Source organism: Exophiala xenobiotica, assembly GCF_000835505.1.
Source record: "Exophiala xenobiotica strain CBS 118157 unplaced genomic scaffold supercont1.1, whole genome shotgun sequence".
Taxonomy (NCBI): domain Eukaryota; kingdom Fungi; phylum Ascomycota; class Eurotiomycetes; order Chaetothyriales; family Herpotrichiellaceae; genus Exophiala; species Exophiala xenobiotica.
Window position 1 is genome coordinate 5,071,033 of NW_013562494.1, and position 23,837 is coordinate 5,094,869.

The 23,837-nt window shown below is 51.3% G+C and overlaps 10 protein-coding genes across 11 annotated transcripts; 7 read left to right on the forward strand and 3 right to left on the reverse strand.

Annotated features, from left to right (window-relative positions):
* Positions 1-88: 88 nt before the first annotated feature.
* Positions 89-3,196, forward strand: PV05_01989 (uncharacterized protein; the record flags this gene model as incomplete). The annotated part of the gene is made up of 1 exon (XM_013467052.1): positions 89-3,196. One exon carries the CDS (start codon positions 89-91, stop codon positions 3,194-3,196), a length of 3,108 nt encoding a protein of 1,035 aa, XP_013322506.1.
* Positions 3,197-4,013: 817 nt separating this feature from the next.
* Positions 4,014-5,358, forward strand: PV05_01990 (uncharacterized protein; the record flags this gene model as incomplete). The annotated part of the gene is made up of 3 exons (XM_013467053.1): positions 4,014-4,054; positions 4,116-4,251; positions 4,315-5,358. The coding sequence occupies 3 exons, from the start codon at positions 4,014-4,016 to the stop codon at positions 5,356-5,358; spliced, it is 1,221 nt and encodes a 406-aa protein (XP_013322507.1).
* A 403-nt stretch (positions 5,359-5,761) lies between these two features.
* On the reverse strand, positions 5,762-8,335 carry PV05_01991 (uncharacterized protein). Its single transcript, XM_013467054.1, has 2 exons — positions 6,109-8,335; positions 5,762-6,015 (listed from the first exon to the last, which is right to left on the reverse strand). The coding sequence occupies exons 1-2, from the start codon at positions 8,239-8,241 to the stop codon at positions 5,992-5,994; spliced, it is 2,157 nt and encodes a 718-aa protein (XP_013322508.1). The 5' UTR covers positions 8,242-8,335; the 3' UTR covers positions 5,762-5,991.
* Positions 8,336-8,445: 110 nt separating this feature from the next.
* Positions 8,446-9,533, forward strand: PV05_01992 (pre-rRNA-processing protein PNO1). Its single transcript, XM_013467055.1, has one exon. It carries the CDS (start codon positions 8,541-8,543, stop codon positions 9,330-9,332), a length of 792 nt encoding a protein of 263 aa, XP_013322509.1. The 5' UTR covers positions 8,446-8,540; the 3' UTR covers positions 9,333-9,533.
* On the reverse strand, positions 9,411-10,510 carry PV05_01993 (uncharacterized protein). The gene is made up of 2 exons (XM_013467056.1): positions 10,322-10,510; positions 9,411-10,266 (listed from the first exon to the last, which is right to left on the reverse strand). The coding sequence occupies exons 1-2, from the start codon at positions 10,432-10,434 to the stop codon at positions 9,588-9,590; spliced, it is 792 nt and encodes a 263-aa protein (XP_013322510.1). The 5' UTR covers positions 10,435-10,510; the 3' UTR covers positions 9,411-9,587.
* A 174-nt stretch (positions 10,511-10,684) lies between these two features.
* On the forward strand, positions 10,685-12,027 carry PV05_01994 (uncharacterized protein). Its single transcript, XM_013467057.1, has one exon. The coding sequence runs from the start codon at positions 10,772-10,774 to the stop codon at positions 11,513-11,515; it is 744 nt and encodes a 247-aa protein (XP_013322511.1). The 5' UTR covers positions 10,685-10,771; the 3' UTR covers positions 11,516-12,027.
* Positions 12,028-12,827: 800 nt separating this feature from the next.
* PV05_01995 (uncharacterized protein) lies at positions 12,828-17,696 on the forward strand. The gene has a single exon (XM_013467058.1). The coding sequence runs from the start codon at positions 13,302-13,304 to the stop codon at positions 17,286-17,288; it is 3,987 nt and encodes a 1,328-aa protein (XP_013322512.1). The 5' UTR covers positions 12,828-13,301; the 3' UTR covers positions 17,289-17,696.
* A 483-nt stretch (positions 17,697-18,179) lies between these two features.
* On the forward strand, positions 18,180-20,211 carry PV05_01996 (uncharacterized protein). The gene is made up of 3 exons (XM_013467059.1): positions 18,180-19,600; positions 19,670-19,755; positions 19,842-20,211. The coding sequence occupies exons 1-3, from the start codon at positions 18,304-18,306 to the stop codon at positions 19,917-19,919; spliced, it is 1,461 nt and encodes a 486-aa protein (XP_013322513.1). The 5' UTR covers positions 18,180-18,303; the 3' UTR covers positions 19,920-20,211.
* Positions 20,096-21,946, reverse strand: PV05_01997. Of its 2 annotated transcripts, XM_013467061.1 has the most exons (3): positions 21,519-21,946; positions 21,027-21,447; positions 20,096-20,955 (listed from the first exon to the last, which is right to left on the reverse strand). In XM_013467061.1, exons 1-3 carry the CDS (start codon positions 21,808-21,810, stop codon positions 20,274-20,276), a joined length of 1,395 nt encoding a protein of 464 aa, XP_013322515.1. In that variant the 5' UTR covers positions 21,811-21,946; the 3' UTR covers positions 20,096-20,273. The 2 variants fall into 2 exon arrangements, with proteins under 2 accessions (XP_013322515.1, XP_013322514.1); XM_013467060.1 differs by having other exon boundaries at positions 21,027-21,946.
* A 322-nt stretch (positions 21,947-22,268) lies between these two features.
* On the forward strand, positions 22,269-23,403 carry PV05_01998 (uncharacterized protein). The gene is made up of 2 exons (XM_013467062.1): positions 22,269-23,149; positions 23,200-23,403. The coding sequence occupies exons 1-2, from the start codon at positions 22,352-22,354 to the stop codon at positions 23,266-23,268; spliced, it is 867 nt and encodes a 288-aa protein (XP_013322516.1). The 5' UTR covers positions 22,269-22,351; the 3' UTR covers positions 23,269-23,403.
* The last annotated feature ends 434 nt before the right edge of the window (positions 23,404-23,837 follow it).

A 23,837-nucleotide genomic window follows, 5' to 3' on the forward strand; every position in this document is an offset into this window, starting at 1 on the left:
TACCTTACCATTGCGAGCCTCTACGCGGTTGAGATTGCGCCTTCCTGACGAGTCCCTCTCCTCTGCGCCGAATTCCGTACGGACTGTCATGCTTAGGCATGGTGTTCTTCGCCATGGCCTACACCATTGCCCCAGAAAACCTACATCCAATGTTATAGTGCCGAAGATTCCGTTGTCGGCCAGGAGAGGATACGCTTCAGTAACAGATTTGGAGGCTTACCCGAAGCCAGGAGAGAGCATACATGGATTCACCTTGAAAGAGATCAAGCACGTCCCCGAATTGCACCTGACAGCATTACGGTTAGAACATGACAAGACAAAGGCAGAATACTTGCATGTGGCTAGGGACGACAAGAACAATGTCTTTGCCATCAACTTCAAGACAAACCCCACGGACCGAACAGGGCTACCACATATTCTGGAGCATGTCACACTATGTGGAAGCCAGAAATATCCAGTTCGAGATCCTTTCTTCAAGATGATGCCCAGGTCTCTCGCCAATTTCATGAATGCTTTCACGTCGTCGGATTATACTTCATATCCTTTTGCGACCACGAATTTGCAGGACTACCGCAATCTGTCCTCGGTATATCTTGACGCAACCCTGCATCCATTACTCAAGCGTACAGATTTTCTGCAGGAAGGATGGCGACTTGGACCAGAAGACCCTCGTGAGCCGGCCACGGAGGACAACGTCAAGTTCAAAGGCGTCGTGTACAACGAGATGAAGGGCCAGATGTCGGATGCAAGCTACCTATTCTACATCAGATTTAGAGAGCACCTATTTCCTTCTCTTCACAACTCTGGCGGAGATCCAGAGGTAATGACTAATCTCACCCACGAACAACTCGTTGACTTCTCCCGCGAACATTATCATCCAAGCAATGCAAAGATATTTTCTTATGGCAGCCTTAGTATTGCGGAACATCTCCAGCACGTCAATGAGACAATCTCAGAATTCGACCAGACGGCGCCAGACTCGGACATCAAAATGCCGATCGATTTCTCCAACGGTCTTTCATTTGAGGTGCCAGGCCCTCTTGACACCATGCAACCGGCAGATCGACAATTCAAATCCTCCATGACCTGGCTAGGCTGCGAGACTTCGGACATCGTGGAGACCTTTTCTGTCAGTATCATGATGTCGCTTTTGATGAACGGTTATGGCTCTCCTCTCTATCAAGGTCTGATAGAATCAGGTTTAGGAACGAACTTCAGTCCGAATTCCGGTTACGATAGTTCCACCAAAGTTGGGACTTTCTCAATCGGGCTAGATGGAATGAAGGCCGAAGACATTGCTGGCTTGAAAGACACCATTCGGACCGTACTGAGAGAAAAAGCGCATGAGGCCTTTTTGCCTCACAAAATTGAAGGATACATGCATCAGCTAGAGCTTAGTCTCAAGCACAAGACTGCAAATTTCGGGATGGGCCTTCTTGAGAAGACTTTGGCTGGATGGTTCAATGGCGTCAATCCCATGGACGGTCTGGCCTGGAACGATATCATCAGCGCATTCAAATCACGTTTGAAAGACGAAAGATATCTGGAGAAGCTGGTGCAGAAGTACTTGTTAGGCGACGGGTGCGTGCAGTTCACGATGAAGCCGTCTGAATTGTATGGATCGACTCTAGACAAACAGGAAGAGGAACGAAGAAAGTCTATCCTGGAAAAAATCAAGAAAGATGCAAGCTCACCGGAAGCAGCGATTTCTCAACTTGGCCAGCAAGAGCTCCAGTTGCTTGAAGAACAAGAGACCTCCCAGTCCAAGAATCTGGACACGCTCCCGACTCTCAGTGTGGACGATATTGCTCGAGTGAAGCAAAAGAAGCCTCGATATTCCTCAAGGATTGGCGAGGTCAGTTGCCTGTGGCGTGAAACATCCACCAATGGAATCACATATTTCCAAGCCAAACACTTGCTGAAAGGGCTTCCCGAAGAACTCAGGCTTCTGATGCCTCTATTTACCGAATCTTTGATGCGATTGGGTACCAAAGTCAAATCCGTTGGAGATATCGAAGCCGAAATTCTTCTGAAGACTGGTGGTATCTCTATTGCCCCTTTTATTGCTCCCGAGCCTTGGAGCTTGGACGGGTACAAAGAAGGCTTGCTCCTAGACGGCTATGCGCTCGACAGAAATGTTCCGGCAATGTTTGACCTCATGCGCACATTGTTGTTGGAGATCGACTTCACGAACTCGAAGGCTGTTGCTGCCATACAGGAGCTTCTCGAATCAAAGACCTCTGGTGCTTTGGATGCTGTTGCTGAGAGTGGCCATCATTTTGCGATTACAAGTGCATCTGCTGCGCTTACCAGCAGAGGCAGAATCCAGGACCAGCTGTCTGGATTGACACAGATTGAGGCAACGGCTCGAACATTGGACGCTGCACGAAAAGATCCCGGAAGCCTTCAAAAAGTCATTCACAAACTGCAAAGAATTCAGTCCTTTGCTATCAGCAACTCGAGTGAGCTTTCAATGCGAGTGGTATGCGAACCTGATTCGGTTTCCACCAACCGGAGCCTGATTGAAGAATTCCTTGCGAAGCTCCCACAAGGGGGGCGGGTCATTACAGGTTCCGGCTCTTCTGATGCCGTGCCAGGCTCTTCCCTCTCACGGCGAGCCTTTTTCAATCTGCCTTTCCAGGTCTCCTATACTGGAACATGTCTACAGACCGCGCCATATTCTTCCCCCGATAAAGCACCCCTTACAGTACTCGGTCAGCTCCTGACTCACAATTTCCTACACCCCGAGGTCAGGGAGAAGGGCGGCGCGTACGGTGCTTCAGCAAGTGCCAGTCCCATCAGTGCGCTTTTCACGATGTCGTCATACCGCGATCCCAATCCCCGAAACTCCCTACAGGTCTTCCAGCGTGCTGGAGCCTATGCACGAGACAAGGAGTGGAGCGGCCGGGAGCTGGAAGAGAGCAAACTGAGCATCTTCCAAGGCATCGACGCTCCCAGGAGTGTTAGCAGCGAAGCCAGCAAAGAGTTTATGTATGGCATAACCGAAGACATGGACCAGAAAATGCGCGAGAACCTGTTGGATGTTACGAAAGAAGATGTTCAAAGAGTTGCTCAGAAATACCTCGTTGACCTGCCCTCCGAACTCAAGTCTGTGTGCACCTTGGGGGAGAAAAAGGATTGGATCGCAAAAGACCCAGATCACTGGCAGGAGAAGAGCTTGCAGATGGCTGCATAGGCTCCGGCCAAGCCAGCTGGTGAGTGCTGCATAAAGTGTTGTATATTAATTCCACTCCAGCAGAGATACCCAATGTATTTATCTAATGCCCTCTATCCTGACTATTTTCGACGATTGTATTCTTCACTTTTTTGGACAGCGCGACTCGAACAGAACATACGTCTGCGGCCGCAATTATGCTATGGTCGGAGATCACAAGTCACAAATGCCCTCGAGCATTTTACCGCGCGAGATCGAAGGACCTGTTTGAATGACTTCCTGTCAAACTCGTCTCCGGTCGATGTTTGCTTGAGATTGTTCACTGGTTCATGACAGACCTATTTCAGACCTGTCGTTCTTTGAGATCAAGGAACAGCAGACTAGAGGTGTGCGTACATACTCACTTTGCTTCTTTTTATTTCATAGAGGTTATCTTCTCTTCTGAATTCCTTTTCTCCTAGCGAAGATTAACCTTGAATATAGGCTCTGTTTACAGGGTCAATCCAACTTCATATCCTTTTTATCACCTTGATGTGCCTGTGGCATCCGCGCTGGACCTCTGATATAAGGGGCATTCTCTTTACGTCCCTCAATATTTTCACTTTCTTCATTCTCCCTCAGTTATCCCTGCTTTCTCCATTACTTCTGGCCTACATGGGGTGCTTCTCATTTACTCTTGTACAATTCCTTCCATCCTTCTCCATCTCGAATCTCATTCTTCCTTGCCACAGCACCTCGATCCATTCTTAGTCCGTTCAAATTTCAGATCTTCCTTCTTTGATCCGAATTGTCTTTGATGCCATTCCGCATTGATCTACCTCCGCCTCGGTGTTCCAACATGGATGTCGAGATGAAGGTCGAGGACAGCGATTTGAGCACGTATGTCTGGTTGTTCAATCCTGCCTTTTTGCCTACCGATCTAACCCGATCATTCGTGTAGCTTTGTCTCACAACTCAACAAGGAACAACAACCAGACTTCATAATCTCAGTCGACGAGTACAGCTGGAAAGTCCATGGCCGGCGTCTTTCGAAATCGTCCAAATTCTTCGAAAAGCTCTGTGATGTTGAATCCCACGTATGACCTGTCCTCCAGTACAAGATCTACCAATCTGCCTAACTAACCACGGTTCATGTCCAGGACACGGCTAACCGCACAATCATGCTTCATGATGATGATCCCCTCCTCATCGCCTACTTGATCCGATGGTTCTACAAGGGCGAGTATTATGATCCTGATGATGACGGACAAGAGGACGATGACGATGATGAGCCCGCGAAGCTCAGCATACGTAAGATCATGGCTTCTGGTCGGAATGTGTCGGCAGGTGGAGATCACTTATCTGTGCCCGAGCAAAGGGCTTTGCATGCAATGATGTACATGGTCGCAGACAAGTACGGGATCGGCGAGCTGAAGGGGTTGGCGGTAACCGAGATCGAGACGCAGCTGAGTTGGGTCAAGGATTCCTTTCTGCCCACACTCGAGCACTTACTTGCTCCTCCCAATCCTACAACGGTCTCAGCCTCGTCCTCGACCTTGTTGTCGACCTCGAACAGTACTACCCTTGGATCAAACAGTAGGACGGCGACTCCGGCGACATCTTCGAGTACAACTGAAAGTCCAGCCATCACTCCCGGTGCAGCGCCCAATGAAGAGACAACTCCAGCTACAAATCCAAGTGCAGCTACAGATGCAGAGGCCATTTCACTTACAAGGAAGCAGAACGGAAATGCAGACGCAAGTGCAGGTCCAAGCACCCATACGGCCCCCGCTCCCACTGCAGGTACTGGTGTGAATAGCAAGCCGGCCCACAGAACCATCAACCCAGACTCCGACCCTGCCTTATGGACTGTTCTCGTCAAAACTACCGGCGACAGTCTTCTTGAGTACGGCGACATCGAGAGATTCAGCAAGATCATGCTTGGAAATGCCTTGTTCCAGTGGGCTGTTCTGCGGCAAGTCGCAAATAGACTGGCGGAGATGAGTGAGGAATGCAAGAAATTGACCGACACTGTAGACGCCACTCAGCCGAAGAAGAGAAGAAAGACTGCGGTCAAGAAGGCCGGGACTGCGGAGCCAGACGAGGGCAAGCAGGTGGCGGAGACCAAAGAAACGGAGAAGACACCTGTGAAAGTAAAGACATCTGCTGCCAAAGCGAAAGGAAGGAAACAGTCTGGTTCATGACCACGACGCTCTATCTGGCAAGGCACTCTGAGTGATGGTGTTAGGCTCTGGGGTATGGTAGGGAGGATGAGGTGCTGAGAGCAAAATGATCAAAAAGGAGGTCCAGAAGTTGGATATCACGCGGGGTTTCCTCGTATGAGGAGTGGTCTGAAAGAGAGTTTTTGCACATTCGCACAGCAAGGGACGATTTCACAGCTCAACAAGGCAGCTAACCAGTCTGGAGGCTTCGCGGATTGGCAATGGCGAGCGGATGATCTGTTGACATAGAAAGCAACCGACACCCATTTGGAGCTTTTGCGTATTTATGTATTCACGTTTTGGGAAGGTCTGCGATCTAATTGAAGTTCTTTGCTTGCAAATTATTCTCTCAACTGGACAAGATCCAGCGTAGGATTTATGATAGCAGGGAGCATATTTATTCATATATTACTGTGACACACATAACGCCGTAAACGCTCATGGCTCCTCCAGCATTGAATCCCTAGCCAGCCAATATAATATATCCATGCTCCTGAAGCCACCAACCATTTCGCCATGGAATTCTTGTACAACCGTGACCCCATGCGGATCACTCGCAGAGAGAAGAGCTTTTTGTCATTCGTAACCGTCGTTCACCCGCTCACCGGTACGAATTCATGCAATGTTACCCGCCATGCCCTGTAATGACTGGTTAGCACGAACGTTCACGGGCCCAGACCAAGTGTGTTGACTTTGGACGGTATCAGAAGAGCATTATTATGGGGAACTTACCAGGAAAATAGCCTGCACGGCCAACTGCAAACTCCACAGGCCGACTTTCTTGAACCGCCTCAACCGCGCCTGCTCGTCCGTGACATCGCTCGCAAAAGCATCGTACACTTCGGCCGACAAATCGTCCATAAGGCCCGAGTCGAACACGGTCCAACTCCCGTCGAAATCGGACAGGCGTTTCACCACGCGACAATTTATGGGAATGAACGTTCGGCGCGAATTGATGTATGCCACAATAGGGCGGATGAGCGCATTGTTGATGTACGACAGGTCGCGCGTGAAAAGGGGGACCACGGCGCGCACATCGTTCAAGTGTATCCTCAGATCCATGACGAGAAAGCGCTTGTCTTCCTCCCTGACCGCCTTCGGCGCGGGCGAAGCCGGATCGACGACAGATACACCGCCGTATGTGACGGTATCAACGTCGGATGTATCGTCGCGCTCTGTTGCCGGTTCGAAATGTTTGCGCGAAGTGAGCGCTGCTTCCATGCGCTCGTAGAAGTCGGTCACGACTTTCATTACGGACTCTTCACAGTCATTCGGGATCATCACGTCCGCGACGATGTCGACGTTGCCTTCGTGGATCCAGGACAAGGGGCCAACGGCGCCTCGGTTCAGATGGTCGATGTTCATCCCGTCGATGCGAATGCGGGATTGCTTCTTCCAGGGCTCGTTGGACGGGTCGTTGGGATTGGGCTCGTGCAGGGTGGCGCCAGTAAAAGAGTGAGTCTGCCGAGGGTGGATGGTGAATAATGACCGGTCGAATTCGCCGGTCATGCTGTTGGCGCAGAGGAAGTCGTAGAAAAGCCATTGTTTGCGGAGACGAGGGAGGTCGGCGTTATAGATGCTCACTGGAAAGGGGCGGAAACCTTCCGGTTGCAGGACGGTGACGAGCAGGTCTTCGATTTTGAATGATTCGATCTCGAAGTCGCCTGGATTGTGCTCGTGGCGGTAGGTCTTGGGGTCAATTTGTTCGCCCGTCCAGAAGACATGAGTCCGGTCGACGACACCTCGAATATGCTTTATCTCGACATTTTGCAGCGGGCCCTTGGAATTCCACCATTTGCTGAATGATAACGTGACGTTGATTTCGCCGATGGTAATGTCGAATTGTGTGTAGTTCTGCTCGTCTGGTGGGACTGGGTCTTCAATCGAGGAGGCTTGGGCAGCAGCTTCTGGGGAACCCTTGGTGACGCGAGACTTTCGTTGGCCGGGTCTTCTTGATACGAATACGTTCTTGAATGTGATGACTCCATCACTCCATTTCGGCACGATGGCTGATTCGAATACAACATGTAGACCGGAAGATTTAGTCAAGTAGTTTCCGATCCAGCCAGCCAAGGTTTCCTGCGCGAATACGGTATTAATGGCGAATATGGCGAGTGATACGAAGGTGGTGGTCCCGACAACAATCCAGATCACATGGCCTAGAGCAATCCATGAGATGAAACCGACGATTTCGTCAACGTTAAACGGTCGGGTGCTTTTGATGGTCAACCACTTAAAGCGAACCTTCAATCGAGACCAGAATCCGGTCGCAGCAGCCAGCAGCTCTTCCTTTGTCGGTCGATGGAACTGCGGCATATGTATTCTGTCGTAGAAGTGCTCATTCTGGGAATGATGCTGTCCTGATTCAGGTTTCGACGCATTTTGAGGCACTTCTCCCGCCTTCGAACTGTCATTGTTCACCTTTTGTTGGTCGATTCGCTCTCTCTTTATCTCTGGCTTTGCTCTGCCTCGCGGTGACTGGTGGAAGCCCCTTCTCAGCACCCAAGAGAACCTATCATGCGACCACGTCCCGGGGGTTCTCCTTGCTAACCGTAGACCCAGCGGCGCTGTATGCGCGGCGAAGCCACTATCCCCTGCTGTAGGATTACCACTGCGTGTGTGTGGTAGCAATTGCGCTAGTCCACCTCTTCTACCATAAGACTCCGACAAACTGATTGTCCTTCGTGGAGCATAGGTAGTGTAGCTATTCGTCTGCCCGGAGGAGTAATGTATCCGCCTTGGGACATGATATCTAAGGCTTCGATCACAGTATGATGAAAGCCTTTGTGTCACTGGAGTGGTTCGGGGAGGCAGGGTCGCAAACTTCGAGACTTCGCGTATGCCTCGGACAAAGACATTCGTCATATCTGTGTGGTCATAATGTCCAATGCAAGACTGTGAATTCGTCTATGCAGTTGGGTTCGTGGAATGCTGCTGTAATTGAAGGTGAGGTAAAATGACGGATGAGGAAGCATGTGCATGATGCAAGTTCAAAAGTTGCCTCCAGCCCGTCAATCTTCGAATCCACCGAGCACCCAAACGGTGCGGAGAAAATATTTCTCTGCCGGTCGACCGCCATGAAAGAAATCTAGATTTCTGCAAGACACCTGCGCTCGACCTATCTACCACCTTTGAACGAATCTACCTAGGCTACTCACTTCACGATGCCGGCTCCTACAGCGCTACAACGCGCCCCTCAGGCTCTCGCCGACACCGAATCACAACTCGAAGATTCCTCTCTACCACAACCCACCGCCGATGAGAGCGGCGACCTCGAAATTGTCACCATACCACAAGACTCTCTCCCCTCGAACGAACCTTCATCAGAGGATATCGGAATGCAAATTGACGAAGAAGGCCGCCCTCGCTTCGCACCCGTATCCACGCAATCAGACTCTCCAACGGCTGTTCGAATACAATCTCGCAAAGTCCCCATCCCTCCACACCGCATGTCGCCTTTGAAAACAAATTGGCCGAAAATTTATCCTCCACTCGTTGAGCACCTCCAACTACAAGTACGCATGAATATCAAATCCAAGGCCGTCGAGCTACGGACGTCCAAGTTCACCACGGACGCAGGAGCGCTGCAGAAGGGCGAAGATTTTGTAAAAGCATTCACGCTGGGGTTCGACGTCGATGATGCGATTGCCCTGCTCCGGCTGGACGATTTGTATATTGAAACATTCGAGATTAAGGACGTGAAGACGCTTCAAGGCGAGCATTTGGGAAGAGCGATCGGCAGAATAGCGGGCAAGGATGGCAAGACAAAGTTCGCGATTGAGAATACGAGTAAGACGAGAGTCGTTCTGGCCGACAGTAAGATTCATATTCTGGGTGGCTTTCAGAATATCAGGATAGCCCGAGAGGCGGTCGTGAGTTTGATTCTGGGCGCGCCGCCTGGGAAGGTGTATGGCAATCTGCGGACGGTGGCTAGCAGGATGAAGGAGAGATTTTGATGGATGTGCCATGCATGATTTCACGACAACCACGAGAAGGCAGAGGCGTCGTACGGAGATTTTGCATCAGAGCGACGGGGAGTACATGGCGTTCACGCGGCTTCACCTATCTCATTGCGCTTCAGCTAGCAGAAGAGGCGTAGAAACATAAGACAGGACCAATATCATTTGGTCTCGAATTCAGAATGTTCCCATTCGCCGTGTCATGCATACAAAGACAACGCCATCATGAGCTAGAATGTTTCCATGGTTGTTCTAATCTCTCTTGAGCGGCGTGAATGTTTCTTCAATCCCATCTTTCGTGATGATCAGCATCTGTAGGCCATCACCAACTTCGATATGTCGTTCCGTGGCACTAGTGAAGGCATCTTTGACCAACCCAATCACAACATCTTTTGGCAAACTCTCGATCGGTCTCTGTTGCAACTCGTGGCCGTATCCGGAAGCCGGAATGTATTGGTTCTTGTAGTTGACCTGGTTGTCCAAGAACGGCATGATCAAGCTGGCTGCCGCACCAGCTGCTCGACATTGTTCTCGCTCGTAGCTTCCCACGGGGTCATAGCTGTACAGGGCGCCCTTCCCATCCTCGTCGAGTCCCCCCAGAATCGCGTGTACGTAATATGGGAAGAAACGCTTCTGATAGAGGATCGTGGATAACCGTTGAGCGCATGCCTTGACACTCATTGGCTTGCCGTGTTGATATTTGTACATTTTTGCAATGGCGTCTAGCCGTTCCTTCAATGCGCGACCATCTGCTGCAAATCCCACCACTGACAGGACGATTTGCGACGAATCTTCTTCATCACCAATACGGAAGAGCTTGGGTTCATATCGGGTGTTGATATTGTAGCCAGAGGTTGATCGTGTGTCGCCTGCGAGGATGGCAAAGTCGGCGCCTGTGATTCCTAACGTTGAGCCACCATTGTCTGTGTATCTGAGGACTGGTCAGCCGTTTGGTAGCAAGATCACTGCAAGCTTCTGACACTCACGGGTAGAAACCATGTTGTTTGGGCCCAGAAGCCTCAATAGAAGCAGCAGAGCTTGAGAAGGAGTAGCCAGGCTGGTCTGAGGGTAAAGCCCCAACGTTGAGTAGAGAAGCCATGACGATGAAAAGATGAGGGAGAGTAGGAAGGCGAATGAAATACTGTCGATGTTTCTGGCCTTTGTATTCTGTACAGTCACAATCGACGTATGCACCTTCCGCCTGCCACTGGAACAATTCAGGCCTAAATAGGTCTAGTCGTAAATGGCGGCTTCTAGGGTCGAGCACTAACGCACCTCAAGGCATTATCAGCCAAGAAGCGGATCGATATTCACATCCAGCTTCATGAACTACCTGGTCGGTAGGTATTCTTTTGGCAACACTGATGAGAAGAATTGTACACTGTGGCTGGCGCTGAAGCTCCTCACTAAAGTCTTTGTATTGATGACAATGCACGATGAGTGCCCTTGTTGGCTACGAAAGTAGCAGCGATGAAGAAGAGGTGCCAATACCTAAGGCTCCAACAACATCAGAGCGCAACAGGGAGGCTACCCACTTTACGGTAGTTAAGCCTCGTGAACGGAGTAACAACGAGACGCTCGCACCTCCGTCGAATCTAGCCTCAGGAGCAAGCCCTGTAGGCGCTGATGTTGGGCCTATGCTAGGTCCTTCAATGCCGGAACATATGGGAAGTGACACCGAGCAAGATCCTTTGTCCGAACTACAACAATCCATGGCTGAGCGAGATATAATCCACCACCTTACGGCGGCATCACACCCCATGACGTCGCTGCCTCCTTCTCCACCCGGGTCACCGAATCCAGCTCTTGAAGCCAAATTCAAGCAATTTCTCGAGCTGAAGGCAAAAGGTGTACACTTTAACCAAGACCTGGCACGAAAAGCAACTTTTCGCAACCCGAGCCTTCTTCCTACCTTGATGGTCCGGATAGGGCTGGAGGAAGATGATCAATACAGGACTTCTCTGCCCCAAGAAGTCTGGGACTCTTCAGCCTTTCCTCCCTCAGTCTATAAAGAAGGCCTCCTTCGAAGCCAACAAACTCTACGCGAGCAGGAGGCGGCAAACAAGAAGAGTCTGTCGGCTTCAGGGAAAAGAACGATCGAATTCACGTCTGGGGCGACATCTGGAAACACTAGCCGAGATTCAACCCCAGGAATGCCACATAAGCGGAGACGACCTTGATCGTGGATTGACTCAGTCCGGATTGATGTTTCGGATGATATCAAAGCCGACAACAGTGACCGACAATCCTGTCACAGCACTTGCCCAGACAAGCTATTGGACGGCATTGACCTGCGGGAATCTTGACTACTTGGTGGTGCCAGCTCATACTCAGCGCAACCATTTGGGGGAAGAAAGAATCTAAAGGGGGGTACCACTTCCCACTCTAAGTGGTTGACGAGATCTCAGTCGGTGTGAACAAGTTCGTGAAGTCACAGCGGACCGTTTAAGGCCGCATTAATTGGATACACGTCAGGCCAATCACACGGAAGGACTGGTTGGGCTCGGGTTCCTGCAGCTGAAACGACTGTCAGTTTTCGCTTCGGGCTGGAGCCAGATTGATGAATCTGGGCACTCTGACCAGCTATTCTCTGCAGCGTTCAGCAAGGGGAAGGAGAAAATCAGCGTCATGAATGAACAGATGATTTTTGATCGCTCGGACTTTCAGGGTCCGTATCCTGATCGACGGTGTGGGTGTCGAGGTGCGCACCCACGCACCCACGCACCCACCAGCAGATAAATTTTGGCTTCAGCCGGGGTCAAGCCGTAACTCAGCTTTGACAGCATTATTATTACGGAGTATTGTGCTCGTGGAAATGCTTGACTGCCATGTATAATGTCCCGCGCCACGCCTTTGACAGTTGAAAAGCTTACCTTGCCCAGCAAAGGGATGGTATGCCACGCCTGCTTAGCGAAGATGTCAATCTTTGAGATCGCGCACCGCTTGAAGACAGATGATTTACGGAGTACGACTGCTCCGTGGTGCTAAGTGGATTTAATCAGCCACATTGCGCACGAGGGAGCGGTCTCGGTACTGGTTATGCCTCCAGTACAACTCCGTACAGGATAATTTTACGAGCAGGTTGCGGTGCCCAGGGCTAGCTAGATAGGGTCCCTTCCGAATCCAATCAGCAGAAGAATGTTTGTTTCATGCAGGAGGCGGTTGTTTGAACCTCTCCTGATGCATCTGAAACCGATTCCAAGTAATTAACTACTAACATACCTGGGGCTCGTGGGAAATGCCGCTTCTGTCTTCAGCAAACACTTATGTAGCAAAGGACTTTTGTTAAATACCTGCCAAACTGAAAACGCATCAAGAGATAGCAGCCAAGCTCGCCGGCAGATGTTGTTGCAGCAGCGGTGGAATAGGTGGTGGAGGCAATTCGCCTACTCCGTATTTGATGTGATAAGTGTCTGGTAGGCGCATACCATAGGCACCTGCCACGGCCTGCCTATTCATTTTAGGTATCGGTTTCATGTCAAGCATGTGTGAGTCCACTTAAAATAATCAAACCAGAGACTCAAAATACGAGGCCGAAGATCACCTGCATCCACCTCTTCACGAGCTGGCATGAATCGTAGGGATACCAGGGGGTTCACTGGATTACCGTATCAATGCCCTCCATCACCGCCATCATCGAAAAGGGCAACCCTCCTTCAAAACCACCTGAGTCCAATCATCGACCCTTCCAGACTTCTGCGTCTTCTCCCGGCGCTTACATGCACAACTGAAGCTTGTCGTTTGTTCCGGCTCTGAGTCGCTCCAGGCAATTCCAGGAGCGTCAGCGGACGAACCTCTTACACTTGTCGTTAGACCGTCCGCGCGATCCTACACCTTCTTCACCCTCATTCCCACGCCGCCGTCTGCAGCTGGCCTGTCAGCGGTCTCCAAGTGTTCTCCCCTGATCCCGATGGCCTGAGGCCAGAATTTTGGGTTCCTCATGTGGCCAAACAATTGTTTCCCGATATGTCAGCGGTCAGCGACACAACCTCCCGCTCTCCCCAGACCCGTTTGAACCCAACAGCCGCCAACGTTTCGTCTCCTTCGCTGGCTGACCCTCACACATACATCTCGGCCACACGCAGACCTGCTCAAAATGTGCTGGGCAACAATCTGATTCCCCGAGATTACTTGAGCTCTTTGTCCAGCTCGAGGCCTGGTCCTGGTCAATCAATAAAGGCGGAGGAGACTTACAATTCGGAACAGTCGAGCACGGAGTCTGATGCCCTTCCCAGCAGCTCTCCCGTAAACATACCGCAGGGCAAGTCTGCCTTGGCCGGAGGAGGACACAGCACAAGCGGCTGGGGCCCGACGCCAGATATCACATTTACGTTCGAAGAATCGAAAGACGACTCTCCAAACCCTCTCTCCGAGTCTCCTAAAACCTATGCACCGATTTCAACGAGCGCACCGCCACTGACAGACATGCCACGGACTTCCTCAATAGACTCCGCCATCTCGAGTATTTCCATCACTTCGAACGTTCAAAAGCAGCCGGGCGAGGCAAAGGAACTGTCCCGGGAAGAAGTCTTGAATCTTATAGCGACTGCGGGCTCGGCAGAGAACCTTGTGCTGCATCTTCTGAGGGACAAGAATCACGCCGCAGCTCAGAATGCGCAGCTATGGAAACTAGTGGACAAACAACGAACTCTGTTGCTAGGCTTGAACAAAGACCTGGAGCGGGTGTCAAAAGAGAGGGACCGCTACAGGAAGAAGGCCAAAGATTTACAATCACAAACTTCAGCTGTCCCGGCCGATATTCGCTTCGATGATGGCGACTCGCCTCGATCTGATGGGGATGTTTCGGCCACATCGAGAGAGGCCAATGTTCTGCCCGGACCTGATTCGAAATCGAGAGCTGAGGAGCAGACACCCAGCAAGAACCCCAATGCACAAACACAGAGCTCGCCTATAGATCCTGCCATGATGCCCTCTCCTCTTCACCTGCAGCAGGCACCCAAGATGCAAAGCTTAGCCACAAATTTGGCACAGCCTATGTTCGCAGTGACCGAAGCAACGCCACTCTCAGATAAGCCTCCAAAGTCTTTCCAGGCTTCCAGAAAAGCTGCTCCACGACCTCTTGATCTGCGTCCAGCAAAGGAGGACATACCCATTGCTGAAGTCGTCATCAGTGATGGAGATGACGATGAAGACAGGAGCCTTCTAGAACGTGGCAGACGAAAAACGCGCGAGGAAGATGATCGCGAACGTGAGCTACTAGTCATCAAAGAACAAGAAGCGCGGAGCCGTTCCAAAAAGGAGAAGAAGGCAAAGGGGGAGACAGCAGACGTTCTCGAAGACATGCCTCTTCCGCCATCCAACTTACCTACGACAGAGCCCTTGACCCAGCCGCAGCCGAAACCACAAGATCATCTCTCCCCCACGTCGACACTGTCGGTGGGATCATCAACCCAGCTATCGGTGCCCTTGCGAAGCCCTGGTCTCCCCATGAGTCCTCGTCCGTTTGCTAATATGGGAGCTGCACTTCCTATGTCGCCCCGGGCTCCAAAAGGCAATTTTCCCTTGTCGCCGCGAGCACCTAAACAAGCCCTCCCTATGCCAACTACACCCGGTCAAGAGGCGCCTGCTCCGCAGAGTCAGAAAAAGGTCGGACCATCACCTCTGGCGAAGATGGACACCAAAAACGTCAAAGACGCTTCTGGTCCAACTCAGACTCATGAGTCGCCTTTGAGTCCGAACGAGACACCACCAGTCAATCGTTCACTAGTCAGTCCCACCTGGCCTGACTTTTTGCTGCCTCCAAACGCCCTCCCTTCTATTCAGATCAAGGTCGCTTCCTCACGATTGCGCCCCTCAAGAAATAGCGTACTTGGGATCAAGGCACCTGAGGAAGCTTCGGTGTTCAGCTTGTCCATCTTTGAGCGAGCAACTGCATCCGAACTCTGGCGTATCGAGAAAGTACCATATTCTCTCCCAAGTCTCGAGCAACATCTTCGAACTCGATGTTCAGATCTGCCGAAACTTCCAGATCGGAAACTATTCTCCGGTCACTCTCCAGTTGTGATTGATGCACGGAGGGCTGCTGTAGAGGCATATTTTGAAGAGCTCCTCGATACCCCAATGGATGAGCAAGCAGCTGCAGTCATATGTAGATTCTTATCTACGGACGTAGTGGACCCTCAACTCAGTCTTCCTGTTCAGAAAGGTGAAGATTCGCAGAGCAAACCAGCACCGCCAACCAGTGCTGGCATTCCAACAAAATCTGGCTATCTAACAAAGAAAGGCAAGAACTTCGGGGGATGGAAATCACGATACTTCGTTCTGGACAGTCCTGAGTTGAGGTACTTCGAAGCACCAGGTGGAGCTCACTTGGGGACCATCAAATTGCTCAATGCACGGATTGGCCGACAAACTCAGACAGAACCTGGCTCAAATGCAGAGGTCGACACGGAGAATCAATATCGGCACGCATTCCTCATCCTAGAACCTAAACGCAAGGACATGAGCAGCTATGTTCGTCATGTACTCTGTGCAGAAAGTGACTTTGAACGAGATGAGTGGGTGGAGACTCTGCTTCACTACATTGACGAAAGGCCTCCGGAGCCCAAGTCACAGTACGGTGCGGGTGTGCAATCGTCACACACCAAGGACGTCAAACCTGGTTCAAAGGCTGCCGTTGAGGACGGCGGCTCGAATCCCTCTGCCAGCCCACAACTCCACCAGTTCCAAGGCGACACGCCTTCGCCGTCGAATGCATCGAGTCATACTTCCGACTTTGCACAAGATCCACCACCCAAGCCTGTTAACATTTCAGGCCCGATGAATGGGGCGGTCATTTCAGATGCTGGGCTCTGGGGCAACAAGTCTGTTGGGCACGGTGGTAGCAAGGAACGAGAGCAGAAGAAGCGGAATCTATTCAATCACTTCCGGAAATCGTCCTATGAGCACTTAGCATCAGCACCTCAAGCGGCGCAGCCCAAGCGGTCGGACCTGAATACTCACCGAGGCGGGCATGTGAGACCTGTGTTTGGCATGCAGCTTCAGGAAGCGGTCGAGTATTATTGCCCCCCCGACGTGGATGTATATCTTCCTGCAGTGGTGTACCGATGCATTGAATACCTTCGAGCTAAGAATGCCGCCAACGAAGAAGGATTATTCCGTCTCAGCGGTTCCAATATCGTGATTCGACTCCTCAAGGACAGGTTCAACACCGAGGGCGACGTTGACTTGCTGGCAGATGAGGAAGACTACGATGTGCATGCAGTCGCCTCTCTTTTCAAGACCTATCTCCGTGAATTGCCGTCCACAATATTGACCCGAGAGCTCCACCTGGAATTCATCAAGGTCCTCGAGCTGCATGAGAAGGGTCAGAAGATTGCGGCATACAATGGCTTGGTACATCAACTGCCAGCCGCCAACTTCTCCTTGTTGCGGACACTTTCTCACTACTTGCTCGAGGTAGTACAGAACTCGGATCGTAACAAGATGAGCGTCAAGAACGTGGGGATTGTGTTCTCGCCTACTCTCAATATCCCAGCACCCGTATTTGCGATGTTCTTGACGGAATTTGATGCTATCTTCGAGAAACCGAGCGACCAGGGGTCTATTCAATCGGCCGAGATTGATCGTGATGGTGCTCTGACCCCTGAGGACATCAGATCACCACGGCGGATGATGTTTACTGATCTGCCAACTCCAGCATACAACCAAAGCACTTTCTCCCAGAACGCGGCAATGACGGCAGCGTTTCATGGCCACTCTGAGCAGCATCTCGACACGACAAGCGATGTTGGCTTCTCTCCTATCCACCCTTCTTACGAGACTCGAAGCTATGTTTCTGTACCACACAACATGCCCATGCAACCACGTTATCCGCCACCACAACCACCACAAGGCAGTAATAGATACGGAGGTGCGAACAACATGCTCGTCCCTGAGAATGCGGCCAGTGTCAAGGCCAAGCGGCGGGAAAGTGCCATGTTATTCATGTGAATCTGTTGACGAAATTTTCCAACGCGACTGACTAGAATACTGTCTGTCTTGCATCTTTGATTGTTTTTGTTCATTTCCAAATACCCCATCTCAGCAGGTCGGTCGAGTTATTGTTACTCACATTCGGGAACGGGAGCCGGCATCTGAGCGCTTCAGCTTGTTGTACTTTTCTGTTCGACCATTGAAAGGGCGGGATACCTTTTGCGCCAATCATTAATGAAGAGCTCGTTTCATTAGGATTGGAAAAATGTTTATCAAAATGATGCGATGACATTATTGAAGAATCTCAGGGAGGGGAGTGATGACTGTTGCCATGATACGGTACCAGGTGGTAGATATTTATCTGGGCCTTCACACCTCAGCGATAGAAGAGCAAGAGATTGAATCGAATTTTGTTACCAAACGATACTCTGCGTTTTCCAACGATTTGTGTTCAGCTATTGATCTTGAGGAGAAGAGGGGAAGATGTTGTTCTCGCAGAATTGTCCTTTGCCCTCTTGTTCATGCTTCGAGGTGGTCACGTTATGAAACCTCCCATGCCGATGGTATGTATGGAGTATCCGCCAAGCTACTGTAGAGCGTCAAGCAATCGCTTGAAGCTTCGAAAATCATGGCAATCCGAGCCGAAATCATCTGGCGAAAAGCATTGGCGAAATAACACATCTAACTACTCTACGTGCATGTTTCCCCCCACATCCAATCGTCCTCTGTAGCCGATCAGATCTGCCCGGTTCAGCTCAGCACGTCTGGTTGGTGGTACTCCGATTGCACCATCGAGGGCATGATGGGGCCATCGGTGCCTCTGTCTAGCCTATCTTCGGAGGTAGGAGCGGAGCACAGCTGGCCCTGACCGGCCCTGATATAAATGCATACTTGAAGTCGCGGTCGCCGGCTTCTCTCCCCTCTTCTTTGCTCCTAGTGCTCTCATCTTCCAGGTCTGAATTTCCGCCCGTCTACTTTCGCGCGACCATAAAAAAAATTATAAATCAACTACCAGAGTATCGGGTAAAGGAAGATGGCACCTACAGGGCTGGTCGACTCGTTTCTGGCTGCGATCCAAGCCAGCATGTCCGTCTTGCTGGTGATCTTCTACGGCGGCGTGGCGGCGCACCTGAAGCTCCTCACGCCGGCCAACACAAAGGCCATTTCGAAGGTGTGCGTGCGCATGTTCCTACCGGCTTTATTGGTTACGAAGATAGGCAGCGAATTGCACTCGGGCTCGGCGGGGCGGTACCTGACGATACTGATCTGGGCCATCATATGCCACCTCGTGAGCTTCGTGGTCGGGGTGGTGGCGCACTTGTGGCTCGGCATGCCGGACTGGACGACGGTGGCGCTCATGTTCAACAACACAACGAGTTACCCGCTGCTTTTGATAGGGGCGTTGGAACAGACGGGGATCCTGCGCAGTTTGATCACCGAGGGAAGCGGCGAGAGCACGAAAGACGCAGTGGAAAGGGCCAAGAGTTACTTTTTGGTGTTTGCGACCATCTCGAGTTGTCTCACGTTCGCGGTGGGGCCGAGATTGATCGATAGTGAGCATGCCGCCGAAGAGGAGGAGGATGAGGGAAAGAGTGGTGGGTACAACCAGGACGAAAATGGTGATGAGGATAGAGTGCAGGAGAGGGAAGCGGGAAGGGCTGGTGAGGAAAACGACGACAATGACAACGACGATGAGCGCACGGGGCTGTTGAATCGGCGAGCAAGTACGATATCGTTTGCGCCCAACACTTTCTTCCCATCGACCAGGAGGGCCAGCGTCTTGTCCTTGTCCTGGGAGGGACCGCCGCCCGAGTTGAAGCGCCGCCCGAGTATGGTGCCGAAGAAGCATTGGACCAGACTGGGCCCGCGGGCGAAGTGGTGGTTGCTTTTCATCTCGGACTTTTTCAACGCGCCATTGCTTGGTGCGATCGTTGGAGCGGTGATCGGGCTGGTTCCGCAGCTACACCGCGCGTTCTTCAATGATACGTACCAAGGTGGGATATTCACGGCGTGGCTCACGTCCTCATGGCAGAGCATTGGCGGCTTGTTCGTCCCGCTACCCGTGGTCGTGGCGGGTGTGTCACTTTACACGGCGATGCGCGATGCCAGAAGAGCGGATACTACTACTAGTACTGGTGGTGGTGATGGCCGCGCAGCAGTAGATGCGAGGTCGAAGCTGCCTTATTGGGTCACGGTGACGTTCATTATGGTGGTTCGGTTCGTCGTCTGGCCTGCGGTGTCGATTTCGGTCATCTACGCGCTGGCCACGAGGACGGATATCCTGGGCTCGGATCCCATGTTGTGGTTTGCCATGATGTTGATGCCTACTGGTATGTATTGCCAATGTGTTTCTGTTCTGTTCGCTAGCGATATCGGAAAATTGCTGATTGAAGGCACAGGACCACCGGCTATGAAGTTGATCACGCTGATCCAAGTTTCGGACGCAGAGGAGGCAGACGAGACGAACATTGCGAAATTGTTGACTGTGAGTGCGCTTTCCTTTCTTCAGATCGTCGTGGTTTGAGACCTAGATGCCATCAATGCTAAGCTAATCTATGGTTGGCCCCACAGTTGTCGTATGCTATATCGCCGATTTTGTCGTTCACTGTGGTTGGAGGGCTGAGGGCCAGTCAGGCAGCTATTTCATGATGAGGGAGGTCTGCGGCATGGGTAGTTGCTGCGTGACTTCAAGTAGTCATTAACTTAGGGTGCTATGCGGAGGTACAATGGAAAGGGAAAGACACAAAGGAGGGGGTTTGTTGGGATCATCGGTGTTGTCTTGCGAATGACTTGTTCAATTCAGCATACAACTCGCCGGCTTACCCCTTTCGTTGAGGGTCACTTCACCACGCTAGGACAGTTCAATTGTACAAGAGCACGGCGGCAAACACGAATAAGCCGGCTATACTGGTATTATGTCAATATCAATCCATTCCAAAGCGCGCCTCCAATCCGTCGCCCTCGACCAGTCGATTCTCGGCGTAGTGTGATCCGAAGAGACAATCATGACAAGACAGAATCAAAGACTTCCTTCCCCGGCTTGTCATGGAGCAGGCCCACCCACATGAACGACTTCAGGACTTCCCGCATCCTGTTCCAGGACTTCACTTGACATTTGTCCATGTGTTTTCGCAGACAAACCATCAGCCATGGGTGGTCGGATGTAGTAAATGCTGAAACGGCTCCAACCATCAGTAACCAAAGCATGATCTGGGACGATGCCCCGTCCACAAGTTTAGAGTGTAGAAGGCAATCCTTGTAAACCCAAGGAAAATAAACATAGGGTAACCTCAGGTACTGCCACTGTAAAAAGATGTGATAAGTCAATCCCAACAGGCCGAGCCGTACTGCTTCGTCAACCGAGCCTTGGTCAAAACTCATATGGAGCAGGCGGTACATGACGGAAGCCATGGTATCATAGAGCAGTCCCGGCGAAAGCATTTGTTGGGTTTCCACAGCGAGATTGACGATCGAACAGAATCTCTGCATGACTCTCCAGGCTTCGACCAGATTCTCATCCATCTTATGGAGCAAGGTTTCTGAGTGGCGTTGAGAATCTGTGATGCCGTGACCGTTTCGAATCGTCAACAGCTCCCGGGCGGGGTAAGACACAAAGGGCTCGGAAAGAGGGTCGTTGAAGAAGATAGGCTCTGACCCGTTTTGCATTGCCATGCCGATATCACATCTGTGAGAGAGAGAGTCAGGTGCTGGTGGGGACTAGGGACATCTGACACGGGGCAGTGGCTGCTGCATTACCTAAAGATTTCTGTGAGAAGCTTGTTACCTTGGAAGGCAGCTATGCCTCCTCTCAGGTTGACCATCCTGCGCAGGCCCATCATATGGTGCTTGAAGGTCTCATCTTCACCCATGAATAATGCACTTACGGCCAAGGTCAAAACCACGGCGATCGTGGGATTGGAAGGCTTGGTGTTCTCGACTCCCCGTAGAAGCCTTTTCCGTAGAATGTGGACTCCTTTCAGGAAATGCACAGTCGCATCTTGGTTGGCGTTAGGATACCGTCGGCCCAAGACCCTGTCCATGAAGACCTCGGCGGCGAACACGGTGACGTGAAGATAAGCAGCATCGAACTTTAGCGGATCCAGCCATTCCATGTCCTTGTTGCTGAATCCAGTCACCATGACTAGAGGGAACAGTGCTCTCGCGGCCATGTCAAAGACTAGTGAATTTTACAGTAAGTCAGCACCCCTGTCCTTAACTAGTACCTTCGCGGAGCCGGAGCGAACGCACATCTCAACACCTCCCCAAACGCGGCCGAGTCCAGCTTAGCAGCAAATTGTACCAAGGACAAATCCGAACCGACTCTGCCGGGGATGGCTGAGTTGTACGCTTCGATGAATGTATCCAATGGTACTGGCGGACCTCTTTTGGAATCGACCACCACTGCCCAACTTGTGGCTCTTCGTCCTTTGGCACGATGAGATTTGCCCCGGTTTTTGCCCATCATAACCTGACTCCTGATGAGGTTCTGCGTCTCTGGATCCGCCTTCTTCTTGATGTTGGTTGTCACAATGAAATGCATCCTTGCTGATCCCAATCAATGACCGATAAAAGATAAGTTCTTAGACTTGATGAAGGCAAGGCTCATGACGGGCTCTTGAGATTGTTTGCCTTGATGAGTAAAGGCTCGACATGTGGACGAGGGTATGCAGCCTATATGGGGCCGTGCGAGGGCCTTTAATTCCCTCCCTCGTCTTGGTCCGTTGTAGGTTGTAGCGAGGAACTATCGGCGTGCCAAGTCCTTGATTGTTTTCCGTTTCAGGCATAGTCGGTGGTTGTTTGTCCTGTTTGTCCTCTCCACCACCACCAACTTGGAATACGAAGCAAGGTTAGCTCGAATCGACATACGGACAGATCTTCTCCTTCAGAAGGGCGCTCACTCTGGAAATATGCCACAGGCATTCCAATGCCAGGTTGCCCTCCGCTGCGTACGAGCCACCCTTTCAGGTATAAAGGTAATGTGACTTTCCTCGTTAGCATGGCGTCTTTGCTTTCCTCCTCCTCCTTCTCCAGAATAAGAACGGTCCCAAGCCACGGCTTTGAACCTTACCTAGATATCTCGAATGGCTTCAGGACTCAAGTCGGTCCTTATAACCGGTTGCTCTGCAGGCGGGATCGGTGGTGGTCTGGCTCAAGCTTTCCATGAAAAGGGATATCACGTCTTTGCAACAGCGCGTACACCATCAAAGATCTCGCGGTCTCTCACCAAAGCCCCGAATGTCACTGTCCTGACTCTTGATGTCCTGTCTTCCCTATCCATCGCTGCGGCTGTCGAGAGCGTCAGTAAAGTGACTGGAGGCAAGCTCGATGTCCTGGTCAACAACAGCGGCTCGTTGATGGTTATGCCGGCTTTGGATGTGTCCATTGCAGAGGGCAAGAAGCTATTCGACACCAACTATTGGGCACTCCTTGCCATGATCCAGGCGTTTGCTCCGCTATTGGTCAAAGCAAAAGGTTATGTTGTCAATAACACATCTGTCAGTGGCATGGTACCATTTGGAGCCTTCGGGAGTATCTACAACAGCTCAAAGGCCGCTGCGATCCTCGGGAGCGAAACATGGCGTCTCGAGCTCGCGCCTCTTGGGGTTCGGACCCTGACCCTTGTGACAGCCGGCACCAAATCAAATGTCTTCACCAACATGGGACCGCCGAAGATCCCTGAGACCTCATATTACTACGGGATTCGCGACTACGTGGAAGAGTTGTGCGACGGCAGAATGCAGAAAGATGGCATCACTCCAGAGCAGTTTGGTGCCAAAGTCGTCCGAGAGGTTGAAAAGGGCACGACAGGAAAATACTGGATAGGTGGAGGTGCGACCTCTGCTCGCTTCGCTGTGTGGCTGCTGCCGGATTGGGCGATGGTGAGTCTACATTCGTTCCTAGCGGTTATTTGCTGATAGAAATCGTGTAGGACAAGCTGATAGCCTCCCTGTTTCCCTTCGCCAAGCTGCTACAGAACCAACTCAGAAAGAAAGAGTGATTGGGGGAGTGGATGTTTTGCGCCATCCGCCAAATAGAGGGCGTTCTTGGATGATTGAAGATTCATGCTTCAGGGGTGAAGGTCTACCGTTTACAGAGTACACATATGCTAATGCGGACACAATGAAGAAACTATTCCGTTTTAATGAGCATGAAATGTTGCCTATCTGAACATTTTTGGGTACACCTCTAGGTGCTTCACAGGTAGCCACCCCCTTTCCGAAAAGTGACTGCACCGTCCCTGGGGTGTTCGCTTGTCAAAGGTATGAGGCTTTGAGTGTGAAAAGGAATCTCTGTTGTCTGTCCAAGGGTCCTAGGGGACGCGCTGACTATATACCCAGGCTAGTCCTGGGGGCTGGGAATTCCTGGAATCTGACATAATCTGACATCGCCAACCACTTCCAACATGAGTTTCCTTTCCAACTTGACATCGGCCACAGCAGGTTGGCCATTGACATGAAACAGCTATGTACCAGAGAGGAAGCCGAGAAGATTTCGCCATCTAGATGACCCTATGCGTGAGCAAGGCTCATCTCGTCACTTTTTCAGTCTTGCACCTCTGGTCCCGAG